Source organism: Cherax quadricarinatus, chromosome 96 (assembly GCF_038502225.1).
Source record: "Cherax quadricarinatus isolate ZL_2023a chromosome 96, ASM3850222v1, whole genome shotgun sequence".
NCBI lineage: Eukaryota > Metazoa > Arthropoda > Malacostraca > Decapoda > Parastacidae > Cherax > Cherax quadricarinatus.
In genome coordinates, this window is record NC_091387.1 from 11,546,836 (window position 1) to 11,562,817 (window position 15,982).

The 15,982-nt window shown below is 47.1% G+C and overlaps 1 protein-coding gene across 1 annotated transcript in view; it reads left to right on the forward strand.

Annotated features, from left to right (window-relative positions):
• The window catches only part of LOC128701788 (G-protein coupled receptor GRL101-like), a 692,032-nt gene that overhangs the window by 459,448 nt on the left and 216,602 nt on the right, over window positions 1–15,982 (forward strand). Inside the window, exons 15-16 of the mRNA XM_070105094.1 lie at window positions 2,797–2,940; window positions 7,879–7,950. Coding sequence (XP_069961195.1) covers window positions 2,797–2,940; window positions 7,879–7,950 — 216 coding nt within the window. The remainder of the gene's footprint in view (window positions 1–2,796; window positions 2,941–7,878; window positions 7,951–15,982) is intronic.

The following is a 15,982-nucleotide window of genomic DNA, read 5'->3' on the forward strand; positions in this document are numbered from 1 at the left end:
ATGACAGGATGGATAATGAGAACCTTCAAAACTAGGGAGGCCAAGCCCATGATGACACTCTTCAGGTCACTTGTTCTATCTAGGCTGGAATATTGCTGCACACTAACAGCACCTTTCAAGGCAGGTGAAATTGCCGACCTAGAAAATGTACAGAGAACCTTCACGGCGCGCATAACGGAGATAAAACACCTCAATTACTGGGAGCGCTTGAGGTTCCTGAACCTGTATTCCCTGGAACACAGGAGGGAGAGATACATGATTATATACTCCTGGAAAATCCTAGAGGGACTAGTACCGAACTTGCACACGAAAATCACTCACTACGAAAGCAAAAGACTTGGCAGACGATGCACCATCCCCCCAATGAAAAGCAGGGGTGTCACTAGCACGTTAAGAGACCATACAATAAGTGTCAGGGGCCCGAGACTGTTCAACTGCCTCCCAGCACACATAAGGGGGATTACCAACAGACCCCTGGCAGTCTTCAAGCTGGCACTGGACAAGCACCTAAAGTCGGTTCCTGACCAGCCGGGCTGTGGCTCGTACGTTGGTTTGCGTGCAGCCAGCAGCAACAGCCTGGTTGATCAGGCTCTGATCCACCAGGAGGCCTGGTCACAGACCGGGCCGCGGGGGCGTTGACCCCCGGAACTCTCTCCAGGTAAACTCCAGGTAATACCTCAGTCCTCACCACGCTTACCCTGACTCACTCAGACGTCACTCAGGAAACAAGGCCTACTCCATCCTCCTTTGTCAGGGCACTTAAACACGCTGCCTATGCACCAAGAGCCCAAATAAAGTAACAGGCCTCCGAAGTCTTATTGATCCCCGGCGCGCACAGACACACCAATGATGCCTCATTCCATCAGTTTTTCTGGAGGATCACTCTCCTCCCATCACTCCACACTTCACCAGTATCTCTGAAGGCTACTTCAGTTGTAAACAGGCGACTGAATGTTTGCAGACACTAAGTGGAAAGGCAATTTTTAAGTCGGGTAGTTAATATGTCTTGATAGAAGGTGAGTCTCATAGCCTTGATTAAAGGTATTCATTCCCTTAGTCTTCTATCACTGTCTACGCTATAAAAGTCGTCATAGTCTTCTATCACTGTCTACGCTATAAAAGTTGTCTTAGTCTTCTATCACTGTCTACGCTATAAAAGTCGTCATAGTCTTCTATCACTGTCTACGCTATAAAAGTTGTCTTAGTCTTCTATCACTGTCTACGCTATAAAAGTCGTCTTAGTCTTCCATCACTGTCTACGCTATAAAAGTCGTCTTAGTCTTCTATCACTGTCTACGCTTTAAAAGTCGTCATAGTCTTCTATCACTGTCTACGCTATAAAAGTCGTCATAGTCTTCTATCACTGTCTACGCTATAAAAGTCGTCTTAGTCTTCTATCACTGTCTACGCTATAAAAATAGTCGTCTATAAAATAGTCTTCTATCACTGTCTACGCTATAAAAGTCGTCTTAGTCTATCACTGTCTACGCTATAAAAGTCGTCTTAGTCTTCTATCACTGTCTACGCTATAAAAGTCGTCTTAGTCTTCCATCACTGTCTACGCTATAAAAGTCGTCTTAGTCTTCTATCACTGTCTACGCTATAAAAGTCGTCTTAGTCTATCACTGTCTACGCTATAAAAGTCGTCTTAGTCTTCTATCACTGTCTACGCTATAAAAGTCGTCTTAGTCTTCCATCACTGTCTACGCTATAAAAGTCGTCTTAGTCTTCTATCACTGTCTACGCTATAAAAGTCGTCTTAGTCTTCTATCATTGTCTACGCTATAAAAGTCGTCTTAGTCTTCTATCACTGTCTACGCTATAAAAGTCGTCATAGTCTTCTATCACTGTCTACGCTATAAAAGTCGTCTTAGTCTTCCATCACTGCCTACGCTATAAAAGTCGTCTTAGTCTTCCATCACTGCCTACGCTATAAAAGTCGTCATAGTCTTCTATCACTGCCTACGCTATAAAAGTCGTCTTAGTCTTCCATCACTGTCTATGCTATAAAAGTCGTCTTAGTCTTCTATCACTGTCTACGCTATAAAAGTCGTCATAGTCTTCTATCACTGTCTACGCTATAAAAGTCGTCATAGTCTTCCATCACTGTCTACGCTATAAAAGTCGTCTTAGTCTTCTATCACTGTCTACGCTATAAAAGTCGTCATAGTCTTCTATCACTGTCTACGCTATAAAAGTCGTCATAGTCTTCTATCACTGCCTACGCTATAAAAGTCGTCTTAGTCTTCTATCACTGTCTACGCTATAAAAGTCGTCTTAGTCTTCCATCACTGTCTACGCTATAAAAGTCGTCATAGTCTTCTATCACTGTCTACGCTATAAAAGTCGTCTTAGTCTTCTATCACTGTCTACGCTATAAAAGTCGTCTTAGTCTTCTATCACTGTCTACGCTATAAAAGTCGTCTTAGTCTTCTATCACTGCCTACGCTATGAAAGTCGTCCTGGTCTTCCATCACTGCATATAACATAAAAGACTGAAACACTTATACAACATATGGGGATCTTTACTGAGGAAAGATATCGCCACACAGTGGCTTCATCAGTCCAATACAAAGCAGAAAGGTGTGAGGAGAGGAGGAGATTGAGGTAATCAGTCCCTCAGCCTGGAGTCGACTTACGTGCTCCTTATACGCTTATCTTATTCCCGTACAATTTAATTTTCACTTTATGAGTTTTGAGAACGAGTCACTGAAGCCATGAGTACAGGAATTACTGTATTATCCACTTCCTCTGATCATTTCTTTGGTACTACTAACCATTACTGTTACTCAACAGTGACCTGTCGAGGAACCACATCCAGCACCTGAGGAACGGCACTTTCAAGTACCTGTGGCGCCTCCGTATTCTGATTCTAAGGGATAATAACCTGACTGCTATAAGTGAGGGAGCTTTCCACGGTCTCCACAACCTCCGCACCTTGTGAGTACCTCCCTATAGACACCTCCGCACCTTATGAATACCTTCCTATAGACACCTGCGCACCTTGTACCTCCCTATAGACACTTCCGCACCTTGTGAGTACCTGCCTATAGACACCTCCGCACCTTGTGAGTACCTGCCTATAGACACCTCCGCACCTTGTGAGTACCTGCCTATAGACACCTCCGCACCTTGTGAGTACCTGCCTATAGACACCTCCGCACCTTGTGAGTACCTGCCTATAGACCCCTCCGCACCTTGTGAGTACCTGCCTATAGACACCTCCGCACCTTGTGAGTACCTCCCTATAGACACCTCCGCACCTTGTGAGTACCTGCCTATAGACACCTCCGCACCTTTTGAGTACCTCCCTATAGACACCTCCGCACCTTGTGAGTACCTGCCTATAGACACCTCCGCACCTTGTGAGTACCTGCCTATAGACACCTCCGCACCTTGTGAGTACCTGCCTATAGACACCTCCGCACCTTGTGAGTACCTCCCTATAGACACTTCCGCACCTTGTAAGTACCTAAAAAACTGAATATTTTCGCTCTCTATCCATGCTATACACCTTCCAAAAAATTTTTATTCATTGCACAGCTAACCTGAAGCAAATTATCAGCCACTTTATTAAAAGAATTATCTCTGAGATTCAGAGCTTTTGCCACCATGCCAGGGGCCTTCTTGCCACCACGCCAGGGGCCTTCTTGCCACCATGCCAGGGGCCTTTTTGCCACCACGCCAGGGGCCTTCTTGCCACCATGCCAGGGGCCTTTTTGCCACCACGCCAGGGGCCTTCTTGCCACCATGCCAGGGGCCTTTTTGCCACCACGCCAGGGGCCTTCTTGCCACCATGCCACGGGGCCTTTTTGCCACCACGCCACGGGCCTTCTTGCCACCACGCCACGGGCCTTTTTGCCACCACGCCAGGGGCCTTCTTGCCACCATGCCACGGGCCTTTTCGCCACCACGCCAGGGGCCTTTTTGCCACCACGCCACGGGCCTTTTTGCCACCACGCCAGGGGCCTTCTTGCCACCATGCCACGGGCCTTTTTGCCACCACGCCAGGGGCCTTCTTGCCACCACGCCACGGGCCTTTTTGCCACCACGCCAGGGGCCTTCTTGCCACCATGCCACGGGCCTTTTTGCCACCATGCCACGGGCCTTTTTGCCACCACGCCAGGGGCCTTCTTGCCACCACGCCACGGGCCTTTTTGTCACCATGCCAGGGGCTTTTTTGCCACCATGCCAGGGGCCTTTTTGCCACCATGCCAGGGGCCTTTTTGCCACTATGCCAGGGGCCATTTTGCCACCATGCCAGGGGCCTTTTTGCCACCATGCCAGGGGCCTTTTTGCCACCATGCCAGGGGCCTTTTTGCCACCATGCCAGGGGCCTTTTTGCCACTATGCCAGGGGCCATTTTGCCACCATGCCAGGGGCCTTTTTGCCACAATGCCAGGGGCCTTTTTGCCACAATGCCAGGGACCTTTTTGCCACCATGCCAGGGGCCTTTTTGCCACCATGCCAGGGGCCTTTTTGCCACCATGCCAGGGGCCTTTTTGCCACCATGCCAGGGGCCTTTTTGCCACCATGCCAGGGGCCTTTTTGCCACCATGCCAGGGGCCTTCTTGCCACCATGCCAGGGGCCTTCTTGCCACCATGCCAGGGGCCTTCTTGCCACCATGCCAGGGGCCTTCTTGCCACCATGCCAGGGGCCTTCTTGCCACCATGCCAGGGGCCTTCTTGCCACCATGCCAGGGGCCTTTTTGCCACCATGCCAGGGGCCTTTTTGCCACCATGCCACGGGCCTTTTTGCCATGCCACGGGCCTTTTTGCCACCATGCCACGGGCCTTTTTGCCACCATGCCACGGGCCTTTTTGCCACCATGCCACGGGCCTTTTTGCCACCATGCCACGGGCCTTTTTGCCACCATGCCACGGGCGTTTTTGCCACCATGCCAGGGGCCTTTTTGCCACCATGCCAGGGGCCCTTTTGCCAGCATGCCAGGGGCTTTTTTGCCACCATGCCAGGGGCCTTCTTGCCACCATGCCAGGGGCCTTCTTGCCACCATGCCAGGGGCCTTCTTGCCACCATGCCAGGGGCCTTCTTGCCACCATGCCAGGGGCCTTCTTGCCACCATGCCAGGGGCCTTCTTGCCACCATGCCAGGGGCCTTCTTGCCACCATGCCAGGGGCCTTCTTGCCACCATGCCAAGGGCCTTCTTGCCACCATGCCAGGGGCCTTCTTGCCACCATGCCAGGGGCCTTCTTGCCACCATGCCAGGGGCCTTCTTGCCACCATGCCAGGGGCCTTTTTGCCACCATGCCAGGGGCTTTTTTGCCACCATGCCACGGGCCTTTTTGCCACCATGCCATGGGCCTTTTTGCCACCATGCCAGGGGCCTTTTTGCCACCATGCCAGGGGCCTTTTTGCCACCATGCCAGGGGCCTTTTTGCCACCATGCCAGGGGCCTTTTTGCCATGCCAGGGGCCTTTTTGCCACCATGTCAGGGGCCTTTTTGCCACCATGCCAGGGGCCTTTTTGCCACCATGCCAGGGGTCTTTTTGCCACCATGCCAGGGGCCTTTTTGCCACCATGCCACGGGCCTTTTTGCCACCATGCCACGGGCCTTTTTGCCATAATGCCACGGGCCTTTTTGCCACCATGCCAGGGGCCTTTTTGCCACCATGCCAGGGGCCTTTTTGCCACCATGCCAGGGGCCTTTTTGCCACCATGCCAGGGGCCTTTTTGCCACCATGCCAGGGGCCTTTTTGCCACCATGCCAGGGGGCTTTTTGCCACCATGCCACGGGCCTTTTTGCCACCATGCCACGGGCCTCTTTGCCACCATGCCACGGGCCTTTTTGCCACCATGCCACGGGCCTTTTTGCCACCATACCACGGGCCTTTTTGCCACCATGCCACGGGCCTTTTTGCCACCATGCCATCGGCCTTTTTGCCACCATGCCACGGCCTTTTTGCCACCATGCCACGGGCCTTTTTGCCACCATGCCACGGGCCTTTTTGCCACCATGCCACGGGCCTTTTTGCCACCATACCACGGGCCTTTTTGCCACCATGCCACGGGCCTTTTTGCCACCATGCCACGGGCCTTTTTGCCATGCCAGGGGCCTTTTTGCCATGCCAGGGGCCTTTTTGCCACCATGCCACGGGCCTTTTTGCCACCATGCCACGGGCCTTTTTGCCACCATGCCACGGGCCTTTTTGCCACCATGCCACGGGCCTTTTTGCCACCATGCCACGGGCCTTTTTGCCACCATGCCACGGGCCTTTTTGCCACCATGCCACGGGCCTTTTTGCCACCATGCCACGGGCCTTTTTGCCACCATGCCACGGGCCTTCTTGCCTGTTCAGGAGGATGAATGTTCCTGGACCTGTCAGGGATTCTTAAGGATATCTTGCCAATTCTTCCTATGATTTGCCTCAAATTTTCATGGTGTTCGATTTAAATTCTAGCTCCTGGCCTTCTCGAGTGCCTTTAGCTACAATTGCTGGGCCTTAGGAGAGTGTTGAGATACAGCTCTTGTGTCTCCTGTGTTGAGCTTAATTTCTATACCTTCAAGGGTTAGCACTAGTGTTTCCTGGTGCAGGTGTTAGTCATATGATGACCAGCAGCTGGAGCTTTAGATCATCTGACCGATGCCTTCCGCTGGCTTACCGGCCTACCCCTTTAAAAATTATGGTTATATGATTCTTATCATACAGTACCTGGGAAAGGGAGAGAACCAAGTTCAGTCTAAGGGAAGGATCAGGTGTCTGTCACCAGCATTAAAGCGCCTCCATCAAGGGGTGTCGAACAAAAGATTCTCTCTCTTTAGAAAGTGTTAATATACAGCTCCTGGTCTTTGAGTTTTGGTAATGGCAGCAAGGTAATCTTGCAAAATATAAGCTAATACAGTACTCCTCTGCATCTGGATGGGTGTAAGGTACAGCTACGAGTAGAGAAGTTGCTGGGATTATCATATACAGGGAGGATAATTTTCTCACATATTTATATTGAATTTTCTCTTGTATTTGCTGTGATTTATTTTAGTGGGAAGTGCTAATCCTCTAGAGGTCATACAGCACCTTGAGGAATGAGAGGCAGTCAGATTTAATCCAGAGAAAGTGAGGATAACGTCAATTCTTTGAATCAATAGCGTTTTATCGGCTTCCAGTCACCCACTACCTTTGAAAGCTCACTGTGGTATAAGTCTTTAATATTATCATTACAGTGGACCCCCGCATAACGATTACCTCCAAATGTGACCAATTATGTAAATGTATTTATGTAAGTGCGTTTGTACGTGTATGTTTGGGGGTCTGAAATGGACTAATCAACTTCACAGTATTTCTTATGGGAACAAATTCGGTCAGTACTGGCACCTGAACATACTTCTGGAGTGAAAAAATATCGTTAACCGGGGGTCCACTGTATATATAAATAGTTCACTGTCAAATCTAATCAGTAATTCATTATGAAACTTAATTCAGTGCTGATACTGTTTATAAGTTGTAATATAAATTTGTCGACAGCAACGCTTTCCAGAATATTTTTCTAGAAATGAGACACCTGTGAAACATTTGCGTATCTTCATTCTGGAAACGTTTTTCCAGTCAGTGGCTTCATCAGTCCAATGTAGAGAAAGGTGGTATATGAGAAGTTTGAGGTAATCAGTCCCTCAGCCTGGTGTCTATGTGCTCAGACTGAACACATCGGCTCCAGACTAATGGACTGATTACCTCAAGCTCCTCATCTTCCATCTTTCTCTGCACTGGACTGAAGAAGTTACTAAGTGACGATACTCTTCCAGAATACAGATACACAAATGTTACCCAAGTGTCTCATCATCTCGGCACTTCTATAAAGCATTTATTCACTTCTCAATATAACTCACACAGCAACTAACACTCTTGTGACTTTCTTCACTACAGACACCTCAACGGTAATCAAATTGGATCACTCAGCCCCGTCGCGTTTTATGGTCTGGGCGCCTTACCTACGCTGTAAGTTATGGCAACACTCTCTTCTTACTCCAAATAATTTAACTCTGTTTTAAGTGCAGACTTTCAGAATTTTGATTCTGTTTTAAGTGCAGACTTTCAGAATTTTGATTCTAAGTGCAGACTTTCAGAATTTTGATTCTGTTTTAAGTGCAGACTTTCAGAATTTTGATTCTGTTTTAAGTGCAGACTTTCAGAATTTTGATTCTGTTTTAAGTGCAGACTTTCAGAATTTTGATTCTGTTTTAAGTGCAGACTTTCAGAATTTTGATTCTAAGTGCAGACTTTCAGAATTTTGATTCTGTTTTAAGTGCAGACTTTCAGAATTTTGATTCTGTTTTAAGTGCAGACTTTCAGAATTTTGATTCTGTTTTAAATGCAGACTTTCAGAATTTTGATTCTGTTTTAAGTGCAGACTTTCAGAATTTTGATTCTGTTTTAAGTGCAGACTTTCAGAATTTTGATTCTGTTTTAAGTGCAGACTTTCAGAATTTCGATTCTGTTTTAAGTGCAGACTTTCAGAATTTTGATTCTGTTTTAAGTGCAGACTTTCAGAATTTTGATTCTGTTTTAAGTGCAGACTTTCAGAATTTTGATTCTGTTTTAAGTGAAGACTTTCAGAATTTTGATTCTGTTTTAAGTGCAGACTTTCAGAATTTTGATTCTGTTTTAAGTGCAGACTTTCAGAATTTTGATTCTGTTTTAAGTGCAGACTTTCAGAATTTTGATTCTGTTTTAAGTGCAGACTTTCAGAATTTTGATTCTGTTTTAAGTGCAGACTTTCAGAATTTCGATTCTGTTTTAAGTGCAGACTTTCAGAATTTTGATTCTGTTTTAAGTGCAGACTTTCAGAATTTTGATTCTGTTTTAAGTGCAGACTTTCAGAATTTTGATTCTGTTTTAAGTGAAGACTTTCAGAATTTTGATTCTGTTTTAAGTGCAGACTTTCAGAATTTTGATTCTGTTTTAAGTGCAGACTTTCAGAATTTTGATTCTGTTTTAAGTGCAGACTTTCAGAATTTTGATTCTGTTTTAAGTGCAGACTTTCAGAATTTTGATTCTGTTTTAAATGCAGACTTTCAGAATTTTGATTCTGTTTTAAGTGCAGACTTTCAGAATTTTGATTCTGTTTTAAGTGCAGACTTTCAGAATTTTGATTCTGTTTTAAGTGCAGACTTTCAGAATTTTGATTCTGTTTTAAGTGCAGACTTTCAGAATTTTGATTCTGTTTTAAGTGCAGACTTTCAGAATTTTGATTCTGTTTTAAGTGCAGACTTTCAGAATTTTGATTCTGTTTTAAGTGAAGACTTTCAGAATTTTGATTCTGTTTTAAGTGCAGACTTTCAGAATTTTGATTCTGTTTTAAGTGCAGACTTTCAGAATTTTGATTCTGTTTTAAGTGCAGACTTTCAGAATTTTGATTCTGTTTTAAGTGCAGACTTTTAGGGCTTTTAGGATCAGTAAAGTTAATGTGTGGAGGCATTGGTAAGCGTGCAAGAAAGGAAGAATTAGAATACTGTGGAGGAATAGATTGTTGCGAGGGTTGGGAAATAGAAGGGTTAGAAGGAGGCGTGTTGATGTCCATCGGGATTGTCGTCTACACTATATAGCTGGAGATAGCGTCTAACGTCTCAGTTGCCAAGGAATCCGACAATGCCATGATGTCAGGGACAGGAGAGGCATTGCAAGTAAAGGTCGGAGTAACTATGGAGGCAGTCAAAGAGGTCTGAGGGGGGCGGGGAGTATGAACCTGGAGGGATGCATTGGCTGGGGTAGAAGAGTCCTGCAGTGTAACAGGAGGGGAAGGAGGTTGGAGGGTAACTATGGAAGAAGACGGAGGGGGACAGGGGACTACACGAGTTGGGGGTATGAATCTCCACCTTCGTGTGAGAGCTGGAAAGGGGGCGAGAACTAGTCTCCGAGGTAGAAGATAGATTCTGTACAGGTGATGGCCGCGAAGAAAGTGTAGGTCTGCGAGGTCTAGTAGACTGAGAAGCAATCGTGCGAGATGAAGAAGTATAAGTAGGAAGTGGTGCGGAGGTAGGAGTGTCAGAGAATAAACCTGCAAAAGAATTAAAAACTGGGGTAACCCCGTGTCGAACGCAGAGGGATTGGGAGGTGGGAGGACCCTCAAGGTTGGAGGTCTTCGGGCTACACGAGCATATGGGACACGAGGAAGTTTTCCTTGAAGGCGGAGCTGAGAGACTGCCATAGTGTAAGGCCCTCACACTCCTTAAAGTAACAGATCTCTCGTTCATTACCTGGCAACAGCGGGAAAAGGAAGGATGAGATTCCTTGCAATTGAGACAAGAGGTAAGACTACAAGACGTAGTAGAATGATCTGCTGCACCGCAGCATTCTGCAGCAGATCTGTAGTGTTTAGCGGGGTGCCCAAAACACCAGCAATTATGACAATGTTGGGGAGTGGGAACTACTTGACGGACCTCTAAATGATGGCCTGCAATATAGACAGAGAACAGAAGTTCACGGCTGTCGAAGGTTAAACGAGCAATGTTACTATGAAAGTGCCTCCTCCTACGAGTGGGCTAATTGTTCTAAGATATCACCACAAGACAAAAAATCACTCCGTACAATGGTAGGCGGTAAGACCACAGTACCACTTCAATAATTAAGAGTAGTGTGTTTACGAATGGTGACTGGTATGTTATCTATGGAAGTGATGTGGGAGAGAGAATGAGCTTGCTCTGCATTCTGTACTGTTACGACACGTCCACCACTTCGAAAAGCGTCGGATATATTTTGGCCAACATGCCTTAAAAGAGTTATTATTATTATTATAATCAAAAAGAAGCGCTAAGCCACAAGGGCTATACAGCGCTGCAGGGTAGGGAAGGAAGCAAGGGAATTGGATGGCAGAAGGGAGGGGGGATGATCAGCAGGTTACAGAAAACAGCGGGGCAGGGGATAGTACGGGGGTAGAAGGTAGCAAGAGATTGAAGTAGAAAGGGCTGAAGGTATCAGAATTTGTGAAGTAAGTCAGTCGTTGTCAAAAAGTCAATGAGAGAGTCCGGATGAAAGGTGGGTCCATCAGCGAGAAGGGAAGGTAAAGAGAGAGCAGCGGAGCGAAGACGACGACAGAGGTAAATTCTGCGTGCTCGTTGATAAAGTGGGCAGTCCAACAGAATGTGGCTGACTGATAATGGAGCTTGGCAATTCTCACAGAGAGGAGCAAGACGCCTCTCCATGAGATATCCATGAGTAAGACGAGTATGGCCAATGCGAAGACGGGAGAGAGTAGTCTCCCAACCTCGACACTGGTGATAAGAAGACGGCCAGTAACCTATACTCGGTTTAATAGACTGAAGTTTGTTGCCGAGCATAGTAGACCAACGTTGTTGCCAACGGGTGTGAAGGTGGGAAGATATTGCAGCAAAATAGTCCGTAAATGGAATACCTCTATAAGAAACTGGTAGGTCATGTACTGCTGACCGCGCAGCAGTGTCTGCCTGTTCATTGCCCTGTACGTCAACATGACCAGGGACCCAACAAAAAACAATATCTTTATGCTTGGTAAAGATGCGGCGTAGCCAAAGTTGGATACGGAGGACTAAGGGGTGAGGTGTATCAAATTTTTGTATAGCCTGTAAAGCACTAAGGGAGTCTGAGACAACCACAAATGATGACACAGGCATAGATGCAATACGGATAAGTGCTGTAAGGATGGCATATAATTCAGCAGTAAAAATACTAGCCGAAGATAGTAAATGCCCTTGTACGACGCTGTCCGGAAACACTGCTGCGAATCCTACGCCGTCAGAAGACTTAGAGCCATCTGTGTACACAGCAATGGCATGAGAATGAGAGTGAAAGTGGTCAAGAAAAAGAGAGCGGGAAGCGACCGTAGACAGTTGGGCTTTCGAGCAAGGGAGGGAGAAAGAACAGACTCGAACAGCTGGAACTTCCCAGGGGGGTAGGGAAAAGTGAGATGCTACATGTACATAGAAAGGTGGTAGTTGAAGAGAAGACAAGAGCGAATGAAGGCGAAGAGAGAAGGGACGGAGTAAACAGGGGCGGCGAACAAATAAAGAATGTCTACTAATATCAGTGACCATTCTATAAATGGAAGGATTGCGGAGATCATGAGAGCGTACATAGTAGCGCAGGCAATGGGCATCACGGCGATCGGATAAGGATGGAACGTTCGCTTCTGCATAGAGGCTCTCGACAGGGGAAGAGCGGAAAGCACCAAGGCATAAACGTAATCCTTGGTGATGAATGGGGTTAAGGCTAGAGAGAGTAGCAGGAGATGCCGCTGAATAGATCTGGTCACCATAATCAAGTTTCGATAAAATAAGGGTGGAATGTAGGCGAAGGAGGGTTCGACGATCAGCTCCCCACGAAAGATGAGCAAGGGTTTTAAGAAGGTTCAGCCGGCTGTGACAAGTTGCCTTCAGAGAGGTAATGTGAGGTTTCCAGGATAACCTACGATCAAAGAGGAGGCCCAGAAACTTGACTGTATCACGTTCAGGGATACGGGAGCCATAGAGGTACAAAGGATGATCGGAGATGACAGAGCGTCTAGTGAAAGTGATTTGGTGGGTTTTAGTGCTGGAAAATTTAAACCCACGTGTGGTGGCCCAATTGGAAACACGGTCGACTGCATGTTGGAGAGAAACTGTAAGGAGGTGACAGTCAGCGCCTGCACAGGCAATAGCAAAGTCATCAACATAGAGTGATGACCAAATATTTGATGGAAGACTAGAGGCCAAATCATTAATAGCAAGGAGAAAAAGTGTTGTGCTCAGAACACATCCCTGGGGGACACCTTCAGCTTGGATAAAGTCCGGGGAGAGCACATTATTAACCCGAACACGGAAATGCCTGTCAGTTAAAAAGTTCTTAAGGAAGGATGGTAGATTGCCTCGAAGGCCTAAGGAGTGGGCTTGGGCTAAAATATTATACCTCCAAGTTGTGTCATATGCCTTCTCAAGGTCAAAAAATATGGCAATAACTGAGTGGTTATTCGCAAAGGCATTACGAACATACGTATCCAAGCGTAGTAAGGGGTCTATGGTAGAACGTCCCTTACGAAAGCCATATTGACGAGTGGAGAGACTGTTGTGTGTCTCTAAATACCACACTAAACGTCTATTTACTAGGCGTTCCATTACTTTGCAAACTGCACTGGTAAGAGCAATGGGACGATAGTGGGAGGTTTCATGTCCCGTAGTGCCTGGTTTGCGGAAAGGGAGAACAATGGCGGATTTCCACAGCTGTGGAAGAACTCCTTGTGACCAAATAAGATTGTAAAGGCGTAATAGGACTGCAAGGGCTGACTGATGTAAATGTTGTAGCATACGAATATGAATGTCGTCGGGCCCAGCTGCCGATGATCGACAAGCTGAGAGTGTTGCCTCCAGTTCTTGAAGTGTAAAAGGCACATTATACTGTTCTTCTCTGAGAGAAGAAAAGTCCAAGGGTGCTAACTCTCTGGCAGACTTTGAGGAAAGAAATGAGGGGCATAGATGGAGTCCCTGAGAAATACGGACCAGATGATTGCCAATTTCATTGGCAACATCTAGTGGGTTTGCTATATCAACACCGGCAACCCGCAGAACAGGAGCCGGGTCAGGAGAATATTTACCACTCAGTTTTCGTACTTTTTTCCAGACTGCACTCATAGAGGAAGCAGAGGTGATGGTGGAGACATAATCTCGCCAGCAAGTGCGTTTAGCGTCACGGATGACACGGCGAGCGATCGCACGCTTCTGTTTAAAATCAAGGAGTCGCTCTGTGGTTCTATTGTACCGGTACCTGCCCCATGCAGCGCGTTTCAAACGTACTGCACGAGCACAAGCAGGAGACCACCAAGGCACGCATTTCTGAGAATGCCTGCCCGAAGTTTGGGGTATAGAATGAGAAGCTGCGGTGAAAACGGAGGACGAGAAGAGGTGTAAAAGCTCATCGATGGAGGACGAAGAAGGAACCTCTTTAAAAACAGTTAGGTGTGAGTAAAGGTTCCAATTTGCCCGATTAAATTGCCAGCGTGGGGTGCGAAGAGGTGGCGAATATGAAGGGGAAGTAAGAATGATTGGGAAATGATCACTGTCATGTAAGTCCGGGAGAACAGACCAAGTGAAGTCTAATGCGGCGGAGGAAGAGCAAACTGAGAGATCGATGCAAGAGAGAGTATGAGTCCGAGGATCAAAATGGGTGTGAGTACCTGTATTTAAAACATGGAGGGGGTGGGTGGCAAGAAAAGCCTCTAACTGAATTCCACGGGAATCACAGTGAGACCCCCCCCCCAGAGGAAATGGTGGGCATTAAAATCACCAAGTAACAGAATCGGTGGCGGTAATGACGAAACAAGGAAGGCAAAATCCGGAATAGATAATGCCCGAGAAGGAGAGAGATATAAAGAACAGAGCGTATACCACCTATGTAAGTGGATACGGGCTGCTGTGTAATGCAGCGAAGTATGAACAAATAGCTGATGGTACGGAATATCAGTGCGGAGAAGAAGGGCACTTTCATTAAAGGTCCCATCAGGAAAAGGATCTGAAGAATACAATAAATTATAGCCTGAGATGTGAGAAATAACAGCAGAGTGTAATTTTGGTTCCTGTAAGCAAACACCAACAGGGGCAAACTGGGAGAGTAACATCTGAAGCTCACCCCGATTACCCCTGAGGCCGCGTATATTCCACTGTAAATAGGCCATGATTGGCAATGATAAAGATACTTGAAATCCGCAGGTAAGGGTTCCTACGGACTAGAAGGGTTAGAAAAGTCCACATGCGGAGGCAGTGGAAAATGTTCAAGCAGCGAAGGAACGGTGCGCTGTGAAGAAAGGAGTTGCGCAGATGGAGCAGAGGAGAGAGAAAGAGAGGAAGGTGGATCAGTGTCCATTGATGGTTTGGTCTCTGCAATATATTCAGAGATTGCTTCAAGTGTTTCGGAATTCAGAGATGTCGTATGGGAGACAATATTGGGAATGGTAGGGGGAGGATGAGTAAAGATTGGAACTGTATTGGACTGTACCAAGGTAGGGGGGGGGCGAAAGGGTGGAGGGAACTGGAGAAGCGTGGCAGGGGACAGAAGAGGCAGGAACCTGGGAGGTGGCAGAAGAGGAAGAAACTTGGGAGGGAACAGGGGAGGAAGGTACATTACGAGGAGGAGGGTGAACCTCTGCACTTGTAACTGAGCCAGTGAGAGGGGAAGAACTAGGGACAGAGACAGGGAGGGTAAAATGAGGAGGTGGAAGATGGGTAGGAGGTGTTACCGGACCTTTTTTTGACTTTTGAGAAGTAGAGGGACGATTGGGAGGAGGTGTCGTACGAGGTCTCGTCGATACTGAGGCTTGTGAGAGAGAACTCGAAGAAGCGAGATTAGACTGAGGTGTTGAAGTAGGGACGTCTGAGCCGAGGACAGCAAAAGGATTAGATACAGGAGTGATTATGGGAGAGGTAACCACAGAGGTGGGTGTAGAAGATGGGATACTAGAAGTGGGGGGACGTTTTGAAACACGGGAATAAGAAACACGTGGGAGTCTCCCTTGGAGGCGGAGATGAGAAACTGCCATGGCATAAGGGAGACCTTCTGTCTCTTTGAGGTAACGGATTTCCCGCTCGTTTAAATAGACCTGACAACGGCGAGAGTACGAAGGGTGAGCCTCATGACAGTTAAGGCAAGAGGGAGACCGATTGCAAGACGTATTAGAATGGTCATCGGCACCACAGACTGGGCATTCGGCGATAGATCTGCAATATTTCGCTGGATGGCCAAATCGCCAGCAATTTCTACACTGTTGTGGTGTAGGGATCACCTTTCGAACTTGTAACCGATGTCCTGCTATATAAACTGAGGATGGGAGTTCTCGGCTGTCAAAAGTTAAACGAGCCACATTGCTAGGGTATCGTCTCCGCCCACGGGCAGGAAGAACGTAAGTGTCTACCTTGAGGATTGGGAGATCTTGGAGTTCCAGCTGTTCTAGAATGTCGGTGCCACATGTCTGGAAATTTTGTTGAACTATGGTATGGGGCAGAATGACGGTACCACTACAAGAATTGAGGGA